The 16,549-nt window shown below is 36.2% G+C and overlaps 1 protein-coding gene across 6 annotated transcripts in view; it reads right to left on the reverse strand.

Moving 5' to 3' along the window:
• Positions 1 to 16,549, reverse strand: part of RANBP17 (RAN binding protein 17) — a 322,707-nt gene that overhangs the window by 266,679 nt on the left and 39,479 nt on the right. For 5 of the 6 annotated variants that reach the window (XM_067732877.1, XM_067732874.1, XM_067732873.1 and 2 more), the window contains 3 exons: positions 15,949 to 16,095; positions 15,244 to 15,416; positions 13,030 to 13,223 (listed from right to left, as the gene is read on the reverse strand). In XM_067732877.1, the coding sequence (XP_067588978.1) occupies positions 13,030 to 13,223; positions 15,244 to 15,416; positions 15,949 to 16,095 (514 nt within the window). The remainder of the gene's footprint in view (positions 1 to 13,029; positions 13,224 to 15,243; positions 15,417 to 15,948; positions 16,096 to 16,549) is intronic. The other variant, XM_067732875.1, reaches the window with a different exon arrangement.

Below are 16,549 nucleotides of genomic sequence, written 5' to 3' on the forward strand. Positions count from 1 at the left end.
GACCCCAGGTGAAAGAGAACATTTGAATAGTCCTATACCAATTAACAAAATTTCATTCATAACAATAAACCCTCCAGGCCCACTGGCTTCACTGATGAATCCTATCAAATGCTTAAGAAAGAAATAATACCAATACAACACAAACTCTTTCAGAAAGTAAAGAAGGAGGAAGAAACACTTCTTGACTCATTTTATGAGGCCAGTATTATCCTGTTACCAAAACCAAAGTCATCACAAAAAAGAAAACTACAGACAAATATCCTTCACGAACATCAACGTAAAATAAAATTTTTGCAAACTGAATCTAACACTATATAAAGGAACAGTATCGTAACCAAGCAGGATTTATCCTAGCAATGGAAAGCTGGTTTAACAGAAAAATCAACCAATATAATTCATTATATTAGTAAAATAATACAGAAAACAAAGGTCATTTGAGTAGGTACATAAAAAAGCATTCAAAGAAATCAATGCCCCACTCATTATAAATCGCCTGAGAAACAGAAGGGAACTTCATCAAATTTATTACCAATGGTAAAAGGCTCAATGCTTTCTATGTATAAACAGAAACAAGGCCAGAATATCCATTCTTATCGCTTTTGTTCAACATTGTACTAAAGGTCCTACCAGTGGAATAAGGAAAGAAAAAGAAATAAAAGGCATGAAGACAAGACATAAAACTGTCTTTATTTTAGGTGACATGATCATATAAAACAATCCTAAAGAATCTACAAAAAAAGCTATTAGAACTAATAAGTAAATTCAGCAAAATCACAGGACACAAAGACAAAAATCAATTCTGGTCTTATATAAAATAGCAAAGAATAATCAAAATTTACAATAGCACCAAAATATATAGGCATTTATTTTGTGAAAGATTTTTAATACCTATGAACTGAAAACAATAAAACATTGCAAAGAAAATTTTAAAACACCTACACAAGTGGAGCAATATATCATGTCCATCAACTGGATATTAAGATGGACCAAACTGATATATAGATTGAGGCAACCTCAATCAAAACTCTAATGAGTTTTTTTTTTTTTAAGAAACTGACAAGTTGATGCTAAAATTAATACAGAAAACCAAAAGATATAGAACACAAAACTACTTTGAGAAAGAAGAACAAGACTGAAAGACTTAAATTACCTGATTTCAAGACTTATAAAGTTATAGTAACCAAGACAGTATAATATTGGCATAAGGATAGAAATTTAGATCAATGGTACAGAATAGAGTCTAGTAACAGACCCTAGCCTTTTACGGCCAACTGATTTTTGACAAAGGTACATGATAATTCAATAGGAAAAAAGACAGTCTTTTCAGCAAACGGTGCTAGAACAACTTGATAACTGTACAGGTTGGGGAGGAGACCCTATCCTTACCTCACATCATTCACAAAAATTAACCCAAAGTGGATCACAGACTTAAACATAATAGCTAAAACTATTAAACTTCTAGAAGAAAAATATAGAACATATTCGTGGACTTCAGTTACAGAAGATTTCTTAAATATAAAAAGAATAAGCCATGAAGAAAAAATTGAAAAGGCAGATCATCAAAATTTAAAACTCTGCCCTTTGAAAGACAGTTGCAAAGACAAACGACAGACAGGAAGAAAATATTTGCAACATGTATGTGAAGAAGGGACTGTATACAGAATATATTAAACACTTATAATTTCAATAATAAGACTATGTACAAAAGAACAAACAGCCCAATATAAAAATGGGCAAAAATTGTGAACAGACATTTCACAAAGGAAGATATAAGAATGGCCAAAAAAGCACAACTTCATTAATTATCAAGGAAATTCAAAGTATAACCACAATGAGATACTACTACTAGATACCCAGTAGAATGGCTAAAGTTAACAAGACAATATCAAATGATGATGAAGATGTGGAGCATTCTTAATGGGAATGAAAAATGGTACACTTCGTAAAATAGCGTAGTAGTATCTTATAATATTATACACACATTTCTCATATGACCCAGCAAACTGTCACAGGCATTTACCCAAGAGAAATGACAATTTAAGTACATACAGAGATTTGTCTGCAAAAGTTCACAAGATCTTTATTCATAACAGCCAAAAACTGTAAGTATGACTCAAATATCCACTAAGTGGTAAACAGCTAGACAAACTAAAGAAAAAGCCATACTATGGAATACTACACAGCAATAAAAAGGAACAAAATATTTATATATAAAATATGTTTGAATCTCAAAACCATTATCCTAAGCAAACAAAGTCAAACACAAAAGACTAGTTATTGTATGATTTCATTTACACAAAAACCCAAAAGAGATGCACCATAGTGACAAAAAACAGTGGTTACCTGGATATAGAGTTAGGAAAACGGATCAAAGGGCATGAGAAAATTATTTCTAAGGTTCTCTATCTTGAATGTGGTGGTAGTTACATGGCTATGTATCTACTAAATTCAAACTGTATACTCAAAAAAAAGAAAAAGATATTTGCAACTCAACACAGACAAGGGGCTCATTTTTCTAAAATATAAAGAGCTCTTAAAAGTCAATGAGGAAAAAAAAAATCAATGAGAAAAAAAGAACCAATAACCCAACAACAAAAAACTGAGCCAAAAAAATGAGTAATTCTTTTACAGAAAAAGAAGACCAGGGCTTCCCTGGTGGCACAGTGGTTGGGGGTCCGCCTGCCGATGCGGGGGATGCGGGTTCGTGCCCCGGTCCGGGAGGATCTCGCGTGCCGCGGAGCGGCCCGTGAGCCATGGCCGCTGGGCCTGTGCGTCTGGAGCCTGTGCTCCGCAACAGGAGAGGCCACAGCAGCGAGAGGTCCACGTACTGCAAAAAAAAAAGAAAAACAAAAAAAAAAACCAGACCAAATAGCTCTTAAATAAACAATGCTTAACCTCACTGATATGAGAATGTTAAATTATACTGAGAAATCATTTTTCACCTATAGGATTACCAAAAATTCAAAAGCTTGTTAATACTGTCCTGTGAAGGCAGTAACATGGAGCTCTCATAGACTGCTGGTGGACAAGTAAATTGGTGCCATCCTTACAGACAGTAATTTGGAAATATTTATAAAAATTATAAATACATTAACCCTTCTACCCAACAGTAATTCTGCTTCTGGAAATGTATCCTACAGATATACTCGCATAAATATAAAATGACAAGTACAAGGTTAATCTGTACAGCATTAGTTTTAATAGCAGAAGATGGCAAATAACTCAAATGATTCTCAACAATGGAGAGAATAGTTAAATAAATTATGACACATTCAAAAAATAAAATATTATTCATCTATAAAAATTAAGTATTCTTTGTATACTGATTTGAGAATAACTATAAAATACATTGTTAAATGAGAAAAAGCAAGGAGTAAAATGTGAGTGTGGTATGCCACATTCCATGTAAATAAAAGGGGATAAGAACTTATATATTCCTAATTGTACATGCATACAGAAACTTCAGAAAGATGCAAAACCAATAAGAATCGTTATTTGGGCTTCCCTGGTGGCGCAGTGGTTGAGAGTCTGCCTGCCAATGCAGGGGACACGGGTTCGGGCCCTGGTCCAGGAAGATCCCACATGCAGTGGAGCGACTGGGCCTGTGTGCCACGGCTACTGAGCCTGTGCTCTGGAGCCCGTGTGCTACAACTACTGAAGAGCCCATGCTCCACAACAAGAGAAGCCACCGCAACGAGAAGCCTGCGCACCACGACACAGAGTAGCCCCCACTCACGACAACTAGAGAAAGCCCGCGCGCAGCAACGAAGACCCAATACAGCCAAAAATAAATAAATAAATAAATTTATTAAAAAAAAAAAGAAAAAAAAGAATCGTTATTTGTTAGAGTGAAGAACAGTAGGACAGATTATAGGACTGGAACAGAACCCATTTTAATTTCTTTTTTCTGGACAACGTAAATATAATACCTCTTCAAAAGATTGGGTGAATTAATTAAAATAAAATTAGATATGAAAACTAAGAGAACAGACACATTAAAGTTACACGTAAAAACAGGTAACAAACTTGAGGGCAATATTTACAATTCAAACAACTAAAGGATTACTGTTAAAATATTATAAAGAGCTCCATTAGTATAAAAAAAACAAAGACCAAAATAATCCAAATGGTGAGGAGGAAATGAACACAAGTGATGAACATATATATCACTGATGATGACAGAACATAAACATAAACACTAAACTTCATTAATAATCATGAGAGTGAAAAGTAAAATATGCATGAGGTATATTACCTCAACTAGCCTGACAAAAAGTCTAACATTATGAGCCATTGGTGAGGATCTAGATAAGAGTGGGTGGGATATAAAGTAGTACAATCACTTTGTAAAATATAGTTTGGCATTGCCTACTGAAGCTGACTGTGTAATTACTATATATAACAATCTTTAGAGCAGCATTCATTGCATTAGCAGAAAACAGAAAACACAAATACCCACTGACAAGAAAATGCATCAATAAATTGCAGTATATTCAAACAACAGCACTGCAGCAGTACAAATGAAGGAACTACAGCTACAGCATCCACACAAACTCTCATGAATGCAACACTGAGAAAAAATAATGAAGCAAGTTGTAAAAGAATAAATAATTTTGATTCTATTTGTATAAAGTTCAAAAATATGCAAAACCATGCATTATTTTCAGAGTACATACATATGCAGTAAAACTATGAAAAAGAGGCATCAATTAATGAACAAACATCAAGTATTTTTTGCTGGTAGGAAAAAGGGAACAGCAAAGATACTGGTATTGACCTGTTCTTTAAGCTATGTGATGGTGCTTGTTACTGCTAGTTACTATGGCTCAAAATATATAAATACCCTTTTATATGTACTGGATATTTAATAATTTTCAGAACTCTGCTAAAGAAAGAATTCAGTCATGAAGACAAGATGCTACGAAGTAAAATGTTAGTTCTCCTCCATCTAATTTATAATGAGATACTAATAAAAGAGAACATTTCAAGAAGGTTAACTATTCCTCTATCTGCTGCTGAGCAGTACCGTGTGACTCAGAAAACAAACAAAAACCAAAAAAAACAGATAATGAATAAAAGTCATTTTTAGAAGACAATACGTAAATGTATAGAATAATTTTTAAAGAACTTTTTTTAAAAGAGTTTAAATGGAAAATCACTCAAAGTTTGACTATCATCCCTTACCACTCACTTTCCAAACAAATATGAAAGAAAACAAAAACATCCTGGAACTTTAATTAAACTGCCTCCTATTAGAAATGTATATAGCCACCTGGCCTCTTTGGTGAGGCTAATGGCAGACTCTGGGAGGGCTCATGCCAAAGAGTGCTTCCCAGAACTTCTGCTGCCATTGTTCTTGTCCTCAAAGTGAGACACAGCCACCACCTGCCTCTGCAGGAGACTCTCCAACACCAGCAGATACATCAGAAATACATCTACACGTGAAACAACTCCTACAGAACACCCACTGAGCGCTGGCAGAAGACCGCAGACCTCCCAAAAGGCAAGAAGCTCCCCAAGTACCTGGGTAGGGCAAAAGAAAAAAGAATAAACAGACAAAAGAATAGGGACGGGACCTGCACCAGTGGGAGGGAACTGTGAAGGAGGAAAGGTTTCCACACACTAGAAGCCCCTTCGCAGCCGGAGACTGCGGGTGGCGGAGGGGGAAGCTTTGGAGCCGCGGAGGAGGGCACAGCAACAGGGGTGCGGAGGGCAAAGCGGAGAGATTCCCGCAAAGAGGATCGGTGCCAACCGGCACTCACCAGCCCGAGGATTGTCTGCTCACTCGCTGGGACGGGCGGGGGCTGGGAGCTGAGGCTTGGGCTTCCAGTCGGAGCACAGGGAGAGGACTGGCAGCGTGAATACAGCCTGAAGGGGTTAGTGCATCACGGCTAGCCAGGAGGGAGTCTGGGAAAAAGTCTGGACCTGCCAAAGAGGCAAGAGACTTTTTCTTCCCTCTTTGTTTCCTGGTGCGCGAGGAGAGGGGATTAAGAGCAAGGCCTAAAGGAGCTCCAGAGACGGGTGCGAGCCACAGCTATCAGCGTGGACCACAGAGACAGGCATGAGATGCTAAGGCTACTGCCGCCACCACCAAGAAGCCTGTGTGCGAGCACAGGTCACTCTCCACACCTCCCTTCTGGGGAGCCTGTGCAGCCTGCCACTGCCAGGGTCCTGTGATCCAGGGACAACTTCCCCAGGAGAACGCACGGCGCGTCTCAGGCTGGTGCAATGTCATGCTGACCTCTGCTGCCGCAGGCTCGCCCCACACTCCGTACCCCTCCCTCCCCCCGGCCTGAGTGAGCCAGAGGCCCCAAATCAGCTGCTCCTTTAACCCCGTCCTGTCTGGGCAGGAAGGGACACCCTCAGGCGACCTACACGCAGAGGCGGGGCCAAATCCAAAGCTGAACCCGGGGAGCTGTGTGAACAAAGAAGAGAAAGGGAAATCTCTCCCAGCAGCCTCAGAAGCAGCGGATAAAAGCTCCACAATCAACTTGATGTACCTGCATCTGTGGAATACGTGAATAGACAACAAATCATCCCAAAATGAGGAGGTGGACTTAGAGAGCAAGATATATTATTTCTTCCCCTTTTCCTCTTTTTGTGAGTTTGTATGCTTCTGTGTGAGATTTTGTCTGTATAGCTTTGCTCTCACCATTTGTCCTAGGGTTCTGTCCGTCTGTTTTTTTTTTCTTTAAAAAAATTTTTTTTCTTAAAAATTATTTTTTATTTTAATGTCTTTATTTTATTTTATTTTATCCTCTTTCTTTATTTCCTTCTACTTTTTCTCCCTCTTATTCTGAGCCATGTGAATGAAAGGCTCTTGGTGCAGCAGCCAGGAGTCAGCGCTGTGCCTCTGACGTGGGACAGCCAACTTCAGGACACTGCTCCACAAGAGACCTCCCAGCTCCACATAATATCAAACGGCGAAAATCTCCCAGAGATCTCCATCTCAACGCCAACACCCAGCTTCACTCAACGACCAGCAAGCTACAGTGCTGGACACCCTCTGCCAAACAACTAGAAAGACAGGGACACAACCCCACCCATTAGCAGAGAGGATGCCTAAAATCATAATAAGGCCAGAGACACCCCAAAACACACCACCAGACGTGGACCTGCCCACCAGAAAGACAAGATCCAGCCTCATCCACCAGAACACAGGCACCAGTCCCCTCCAACAGGAAGCCTACACAACCCACTGAACCAACTTTAGCCACTGGGGACAGACACCAAAAACAACGGGAACTACGAACCTGCAGCCTGCAAAAAGGAGACCCCAAACACAGTAAGATAAGCAAAATGAGAAAACAGAAAAACACACAGCAGATGAAAGAGCAAGATAAAAACCCACCAGACCTAACAAATGAAGAGGAAATAGGCAGTCTACCTGAAAAAGAATTCAGAATAATGATAGTAAAGATGATCCAAAATCTTGGAAATAGAATAGAGAAAATGCAAGAAACATTTAACAAGGACCTAGAAGAACTAAAGAGGAAACAAGCAATGATGAACAACACAATAAATGAAATTAAAAATAATCTAGAAGGGATCGATAGAAGAATAACTGAGGCAGAAAAACGGATAAGTGACCTGGAAGATAAAATAGTGGAAATAACTACTGCAGAGCAGAATAAAGAAAAAAGAATGAAAAGAACTGAGGACAGTCTCAGAGACCTCTGGGACAACATTAAACGCACCAACATTTGAATTATAGGGATCCCAGAAGAAGAAGAGAAAAAGAAAGGGACTGAGAAAATATTTGAAGAGATTATAGTTGAAAACTTCCCTAATATGGGAAAGGAAACAGTTAATCAAGACCAGGAAGCACAGAGAGTCCCATACAGGATAAATCCAAGGAGAAACACACCAAGACACATATTAATCAAACTGTCAAAAATTAAATACAAAGAAAACATATTAAAAGCAGCAAGGGAAAAATAACACAAGGGAATCCCCATAAGGTTAACAGCTGATCTTTCAGCAGAAACTCTGCAAGCCAGAAGGGAGTGGCAGGATATATTTAAAGTGATGAAGGAGAAAAACCTACAACCAAGATTACTCTACCCAGCAAGGATCTCATTCAGATTTGATGGAGAAATTAAAACCTTTACAGACAAGCAAAAGCTGAGAGAGTTCAGCACCACCAAACCAGCTTCACAACAAATGCTAAAGAAACTTCTCTAGCAAGAAACACAAGAGAAGGAAAAGACCTACAATAACAAACCCAACACAATTAAGAAAATGGGAACAGGAACATACATATTGATAATTACCTTAAATGTAAATGGATTAAATGCTCCCACCAAAAGACACAGACTGGCTGAATGGATACAAAAACAAGACCCATATATATGCTGTCTACAAGCGATCCACTTCAGACCTAACGACACATACAGACTGAAAGTGAGGGGATGGAAAAAGATATTCCATGCAAATGGAAATCAAAAGAAAGCTGGAGTAGCAATTCTCATATCAGAAAAAATAGACTTTAAAATAAAGACTATTACAAGAGACAAAGAAGGACACTACATAATGATCAAGGGATCGATCCAAGAAGATATAACAATTGTAAATATTTACGCACCCAACACAGGAGCACCTGAATACATAAGGCAAATACTAACAGCCATAAAAGGGGAAATCGACAGTAACACATTCATAGTAGGGGACTTTAACACCCCACTTTCACCAATGGACAGATCATCCAAAATGAAAATAATAATGAAACACAAGCTTTAAATGATACATTAAAAAAGATGGACTTAATTGATATTTATAGGACATTCCATCCAAAAACAACAGAATACACTTTCTTCTCAAGTGCTCATGGAATATTCTCCAGGATAGATCATATCTTGGGTCACAAATCAAGCCTTGGTAAATTTAAGAAAATTGAAATTGTATCAAGTATCTTTTCCGACCACAATGCTATGAGACTAGATATCAATTACAGGAAAAGATCTGTAAAACATACAAACACATGGAGGCTAAACGATACAGTACTTAATAACGAAGTGATCAATGAAGAAATCAAAGAGGAAATCAAAAAATACCTAGAAACAAATGACAATGGAGACACGACGACCCAAAACCTATGGAATGCAGCAAAAGCAGTTCTAAGAGGGAAGTTTATAGCAATACAATCCTACCTTAAGAAACAGGAAACATCTCGAATAAACAACCTAACCTTGCATCTAAAGTAATTAGAGAAAGAAGAACAAAAAACCCCGAAAGTTAGCAGAAGGAAAGAAATCATAAAGATCAGATCAGAAATAAATGAAAAAGAAATAAAGGAAACGATATCAAAGATCAATAAACCTAAAAGCTGGTTCTTTGAGAAGATAAACAAAATCGATAAACCATTAGCCAGACTCATCAAGAAAAAAAGGGAGAAGACTTAAATCTACAGAATTAGAAATGAAAAAGGAGAAGTAACAACTGACACTGCAGAAATACAAAAGATCATGAGAGATTACTACAAGCAACTCTATGCCAATAAAATGGACAACCTGGAAGAAATGGACAAATTCTTAGAAATGCACAACCTGCCAAGACTGAATCAGGAAGAAATAGAAAATATGAACAGACCAATCACAAGCACTGAAATTGAAACTGTAATTAAATATCTTCCAACAAACAATAGCCCAGGACCAGATGGCTTCACAGGCGAATTCTATCAAACATTTAGAGAAGAGCTAACACCTATCCTTCTCAAACTCTTCCAAAATACAGCAGAGGGAGGAACACTCCCAAAGTCATTCTACGAGGCCACCATCACCCTGATACCAAAACCAGACAAAGATGTCACAAAGAAAGAAAACTACAGGCCAATATCACTGATGAATGTAGATGCAAAAATCCTCAACAAAATACTAGCAAACAGAATCCAACAGCACATTAAAAGGATCATACACCATGATCAAGTGGGGTTTATTCCAGGAATGCAAGGATTCTTCAATATACGCAAATCAATCAACATGATGCACCATATTAACAAACTGAAGGAGAAAACCATATGATCATCTCAATAGATGCAGAGAAAGTTTTCGACAAAATTCAACACCCATTTATGATAAAAACCCTGCAGAAAGTAGGCATAGATGGAACTTTCCTCAACATAATAAAGGCCATATATGACAAACCCACAGCCAACATCGTCCTCAATGGTGAAAAACTGAAACCGTTTCCACTAAGATCAGGAACAAGACAAGGTTGCCCACTCTCACCACTATTATTCAACACAGTTTTGGAAGTTTTAGCCACAGCAATCAGAGAAGAAAAGGAAATAAAAGGAATCTAAATCAGAAAAGAAGTAAAGCTGTCACTGTTTGCAGATGACATGATACTATACATAGAGAATCCTGAAGATGCTACCAGAAAACTACTAGAGCTAATCAATGAATTTGGAAAAGTAGCAGGATACAAAATTAATGCACAGAAATCTCTTGCATTCCTACACACTAATGATGAAAAATATGAAAGTGAAATTAAGAAAACACTCCCATTTACCACTGCAACAAAAAGAATAAAATATCTAGGAATAAACCTACCTAAGGAGACAAAAGACTTGTATGCAGAAAATTATAAGACACTGATGAAAGAAATTAAAGATGATACAAATAGATGGAGAGATATACCATGTTCTTGGACTGGAAGAATCAACACTGTGAAAATGACTCTACTACCCAAAGCAATCTACAGATTCAATGCAATCCCTATCAAACTACCACTGGGATTTTTCACAGAACTAGAACAAAAAATTTCACAATTTGTAATGGAAACACAAAAGACCCCGAATAGCCAAAGCAATCTTGAGAAAGAAAAATGGAGCTGGAGGAATCAGGCTCCCTGACTTCAGACTATACTACAAAGCTACAGTAATCAAGACAGTATGGTATTGGCACAAAAACAGAAATATACATCAATGGAACAGGATAGAAAGCCCAGAGATAAGCCCACGCACATACGGTCATCTTATCTTTGATAAAGGAGGCAGGAATGTACAGTGGAGAAAGGACAGCCTCTTCAATAAGTGATGCTGGGAAAACCGGACAGGTACATATAAAAGTATGAGATTAGAACACTCCCTAACACCATACACAAAACTAAGCTCAAAATGGATTAAAGAGCTAAATGTAAGGCCAGAAACTATCAAACTCTTAGAGGAAAACATAGGCAGAACACTCTATGACACAAATCACGGCAAGATCCTTTTTGACCCACCCCCTAGAGTAATGGAAATAAAAACAAAAATAAACAAATGGGACCTAATGAAAATTAAAAGCTTTTGCACAGCAAAGGAAACCATAAACAAGACGAAAAGACAACCCTCAGAATGGGAGAAAATATTTGCAAATGAAGCAACTGACAAAGGATTAATTTCCAAAATTTACAAGCATCTCATGCAGCTCAATAAAAACAAACAACCCAATCCAAAAATGGGCATAAGACCTAAATAGACATTTCTCCAAAGACGATATACAGATTGCCAACAAAGACATGAAAGAATGCTCAACATCATTAATCATTAGAGAAATGCAAATCAAAACTACAATGAGATATCATCTCACACCAGTCAGAATGGCCATCATCAAAATATCTACAAACAATAAATGCTGGAGAGGGTGTGGAGAAAAGGGAACACTCTTGTACTGCTGGTGGGAATGTGAATTACTACAGCCACTATGGAGAACAGTATGGAGGTTCCTTAAAAAACTACAAATAGAACTACCATATGACCCAGCAATCCCACTACTGGGTATATACCCTGGGAAAACCATAATTCAAAACGAGTCATGTACCAAAATGTTCATTGCAGCTCTATTTACAATAGCCAGGAGATGGAAGCAACGTAAGTGTCCATCATCACATGAATGGATACAGAAGATGTGGCACATATATACAATAGAATATTACTCAGCCATAAAAAGAAACGAAATTGAGTTATTTGTAGTGAGGTGGATGGATCTCTAGTCTGTCATACAGAGTGAAGTAAGTCAGAAAGAGAAAGACAAATACCGCATGCTAACATATATATATGGAATCTAAGAAAAAAAAAAAGTCATGAAGAACCTAGGGGTAAGACAGGAATAAAGACACAGACCTACTAGAGAATGGACTTGAGGATATGGGGAGGGGGAAGCGTAAGCTGTGACAAAGTGAGAGAGTGGCATGGACATATATACACTACCAAACATAAAACAGATAGCTAGTGGGAAGCAGCCACATAGCACAGGGAGATCAGCTCGGTGCTTTGTGACCACCTAGAGGGGTGGGATAGGGAGGGTGGGAGGGAGGGAGACGCAGGAGGAAGAGATATGGGAATATATATATATGTATAGCTGATTCACTTTGTTATAAAGCAGAAACTAACACACCATTGTAAAGCAATTATACTCCAATAAAGATGTAAAAAGAAAAAAATGAAATGTATATAGCCAGTTCCGTTCTCATAAGATATCCCACTTAAAATCTGAAAAGTGTATTTAATTCCCTATGTTCCTGAAAATCCTTTCATATTAAGGAAATATACAGAAATAAATAAATTCTCCTTCAGTAAAGAATGAAAAATAAAGAGGAAATTGAGAAATTGAAATATAATAATAAAATAAAGCCATGGTGAAGGCAAATAAACAAATGCAAAACCACGATGAGGTCTTCGGTAAATTTTTACTGGCTAAAACTGGGCTCTGAATTTGCAGTCAGATATAGCAAAGAGGGAAACGTGATTAGTTAAAAGATAGTTATAAATTAATAAACTCTACTCAAAGATCATTATCAGCTTTTCTTGATAGTGAATCCAGAGAGAAATATTCCCTGTGAATCTTATAAAGAACTAAAACTATCAAGCCAACAAAATACCCAGAAGGTTATTAAAATTAATGGATTATTAGAGGAACAGAATTGGGGGAAATAAACAAAAATACGTTGCAGTAAAATTATTAAATAAATTGATTAATGAAGCTACTTAAAATTCAACATAATACCATATTATTATATTATTTATATGGTCATATAAAATTTACTGACCTTCCTGAATTGCCATGTCCACAGTTATTCCAGAAGCTGAATGCAGAAGCTTTTGGTAATTCTGTGCATTTTGATCAAACAACTGTACAAGAAGAGTGCATGTCTTCTCATATTCACATCTGCTAACAGTGCACAACTGCTCCAACTGCTGAAACACAGTGGCGGTATCATCCAGTGGATCATCTAAATTATCTCTGCAAATATATAAGAAAAGGATTGCAGACGACGTTAGAATGAGATGTACTTTTATTCACCACAAATAAGCTTTATTTATGTTAAATAAAAATTCTATCATGGATAAAGAAATAAAAGACATAGACTGTAAGATAAGAAATAAAATGTCTATATTTGAAAATGTGAACCACAAGAGAGCTACTAACAGGTGAGTGTATTTCCAAGGTGCTAGCAATACAGATCAATATATAGAATTCATTACTATATACTAACATGAACAATTGGAAATTTAAGTTTAAAAAACAGTATCTCCAAAGGCACCAGAAAACATAAAACACTAATTAAATCTTAAATATATGTAAGATCTAAAGACTGAACAATACAAAACAGTGATGAAAGGAATCACAGAAGAGCTCTAAATAAAAGATAAACATGCTCATTGGCTAAAAGACTCAAAATTGCTGAGATGTCAATTCTTCCTCCAAATTAATCTACAAATTCAATGCAATTCTAGTCAAAATTTCAGCAGGACTTTTTTTTCTAGATACTGACAAGATGATTCTAACATTTACACAGAAAAGCAAAGGAAGTAAAAGAGCCAAAACAATTTTAAAAAGGGTAAACCAAGGTGAAAATTCACACTACCTGATTTCAAAGCTTATTATAAGGCTACAGTACTCAAGGCAGGGGCTACTGGCAGAAGGAGAAAAACAGAGACTAATGAGAACAGAGTCCAAAAATAGAACCATACATATGTGGTCAATTAATTTTTGAAAACAGAGTAAAGACAATTCAATGGAGAAAGGATAGTCTTTTCCACAAATGGTGTTGGGGATAACTGGTCTTCCCTATGCAAAAAGGAAAAAAGGAAAGAAAAATAACATTGAGTCTAAACCTCATATCATATACAAAAATTAACTCAAAATGGATTATGGACCTAAATTTAAATTATAAAACTTCTAGAAGAAAAAAATAAAGGATAAATTGGACTTCATTAAAATTTAAAACTCCTGTTCTTTGCAAGACTCTGTTAAGGAAATGAAGAGGCAAGCAATGGACTGGGAAAAAATATTTGCAAAACACATATGATAAAAAGACTTGTGACCAGAATATACAGACCTCTCTAATCGCAAGATAAGAAAATAAACGACCCAATAAAAAAAAGGGAACATATCTGACAGGCATTTTACCAAAGAGTATATACAAATGGTAAATAAGCACATAAAAAGATCCTCAACATTGTTAGTTATTAAGGGAATGCAATTTGAAACCACAATGAGGCACCACACTTATTAGAATGACTAAAATTTTTTAAAACTGACAATATCAAGTGCTGGTGAGGATGCAGAGCAACTGGATTTTTCATACACTGCTGGTGGGAATGTGAAATGATACAGCAACTTTGGAAAATAGTTTGGCAATTTCTTATAAAGTAAAATATACACTTACCAGGCAACCCAGAAATCTCACACCTAGGAATTTATCCAAGAGAAATAAAAACTTAAATTCATACAAAAATCTGTATAGGAACACTTACAGCTATTTTACTCATAAAGGCAAAAACAGAAAGAACCCAAACGTCCATCAATAGGTGAGTGGACTAATAACTGTGATATATCCATAAAATGGTATACAATTCAGCAATAAAAAGTAAAGAACTACTGACACAAATTGGAAGAATCTCAAATGCATTATGCTAAGTGACAGAAGCCAGACTAAAGGGCTACATACTATATGATTTCATTTATGTAATAACATCCAAAAAAGACAAAAATCTGAGGGAACAAAACATCAATAATTGCCAGATGCTGAGGATGGGGAAAGGTCTGACTACAAAGGAACCTAAAAAAACTTTTTGGGGTGATGGAACTATTTTATATCTTGATTGTGCTGTTAAACACAACGGCATACACTTGTCAGAACTCATAGAACTGTATACTAAAAAAGGTGAATTTTACCATAGGTAAATTTTACCTCCATTTTTAAAAATTCCAAGATGCAGAAGATGAAAATACAACAAAAACATTTAGTTTTCAATACCTCACAACTATGGCAACAGATTCCAACCGAGAAGTGATAAAGGCCTTCGTGATTTCTGGTGCATAAGTGTCTAATAAGTGGGGTTCAGTTGATTTCACAAAAGGAACTGATGCTACCATCCTTTGCCAGAGAGTTAATAAATAATGAACACTGTTGGGAGCAAATTCCCAATGCTACAAAAAAATAAAGCAAACGTTATTTAAAATGACATTATGTCTTCCTAGAATAAGAAATGGAGAGGCAAAATTAGTAAACATACAGTTTAAAATAAACTTTTATTCTGATTATAACCAATGAACATTTAAAATAGCAAATTCTGTTAAATGTTTGTGAACTTCCTTCTAATCTTTCCAGGAATATTTTTTCACAGAGTTGATATCATGTGGAAAATATGGTTTTAAAACTTCCCCCCAAACTTACAAAAAGAATTTTTCCAAAAACTAATCTGTAAAACTTTATTTTATTTCTCCACATAGATTTTACTACAGCATCTCAATTTGGTCTTTAATTATTAGATATTTAGATGGCCTCTAAATTTTTATTATTATAAAATTTGTTACAAAGAAGTATTTTACCTAAAATCTTGCAATGAACATTTTTAGCAAAGTGCTCTAATAAATGTTTTTTAAAATCCCTACCAAATCTTACCAAGAAAGTGTTTTAAAACTATCTACAGTTTAACATCAAGTATATATTTTTATTTACCTGTAGGCTAGTAATGGTAAAATTAGCAATCAATCTGATAACTTCAGGATACTCCTTCACCATAACTAATTCTCCCAGCTGGTAATTTGTCTTTAAACGAGCCAAAAATCGACAAAATTCATGATAATTACCTGGATTGGACAAACCCTAAATTATGAGACAAAAAGAAAGGCTTTTTAAAAAACTTAACAACAAAAAACCAAATGATTCCTACTGGACTTAATGTTGTCATAAATGATTAATAATAAGGAATCCAAACTAGAGGCTTTGGAGGAAGCTTTGACCATGATGACTAAATCATAATGTTTGGGAACCACGATATTACCCCAAAAAAACTTGCATGAGAGACAGAAAAGAGACAGAAAAGGGTGGAGAGAGAGGGAGAGAGAGTGTGTACCTTGTGACTTAAATAGAAGTCAATACAAAACCTGAAAAATATTTAAGATAGAAAATAAGAATGGGCTCTTGAAATCCTGGAAAAGAGCAATACCACTACTTACATTAAATGTGTACCCACAAATAACAGAAACATCTTTTAATTCAACAAATATTTATTGAGTACCTAGAGGCATTATGTCCTCAAGCAACTCCTTGTCTCTTA

Source organism: Pseudorca crassidens, chromosome 3 (assembly GCF_039906515.1).
Source record: "Pseudorca crassidens isolate mPseCra1 chromosome 3, mPseCra1.hap1, whole genome shotgun sequence".
NCBI classification, from domain to species: Eukaryota; Metazoa; Chordata; class Mammalia; order Artiodactyla; family Delphinidae; genus Pseudorca; species Pseudorca crassidens.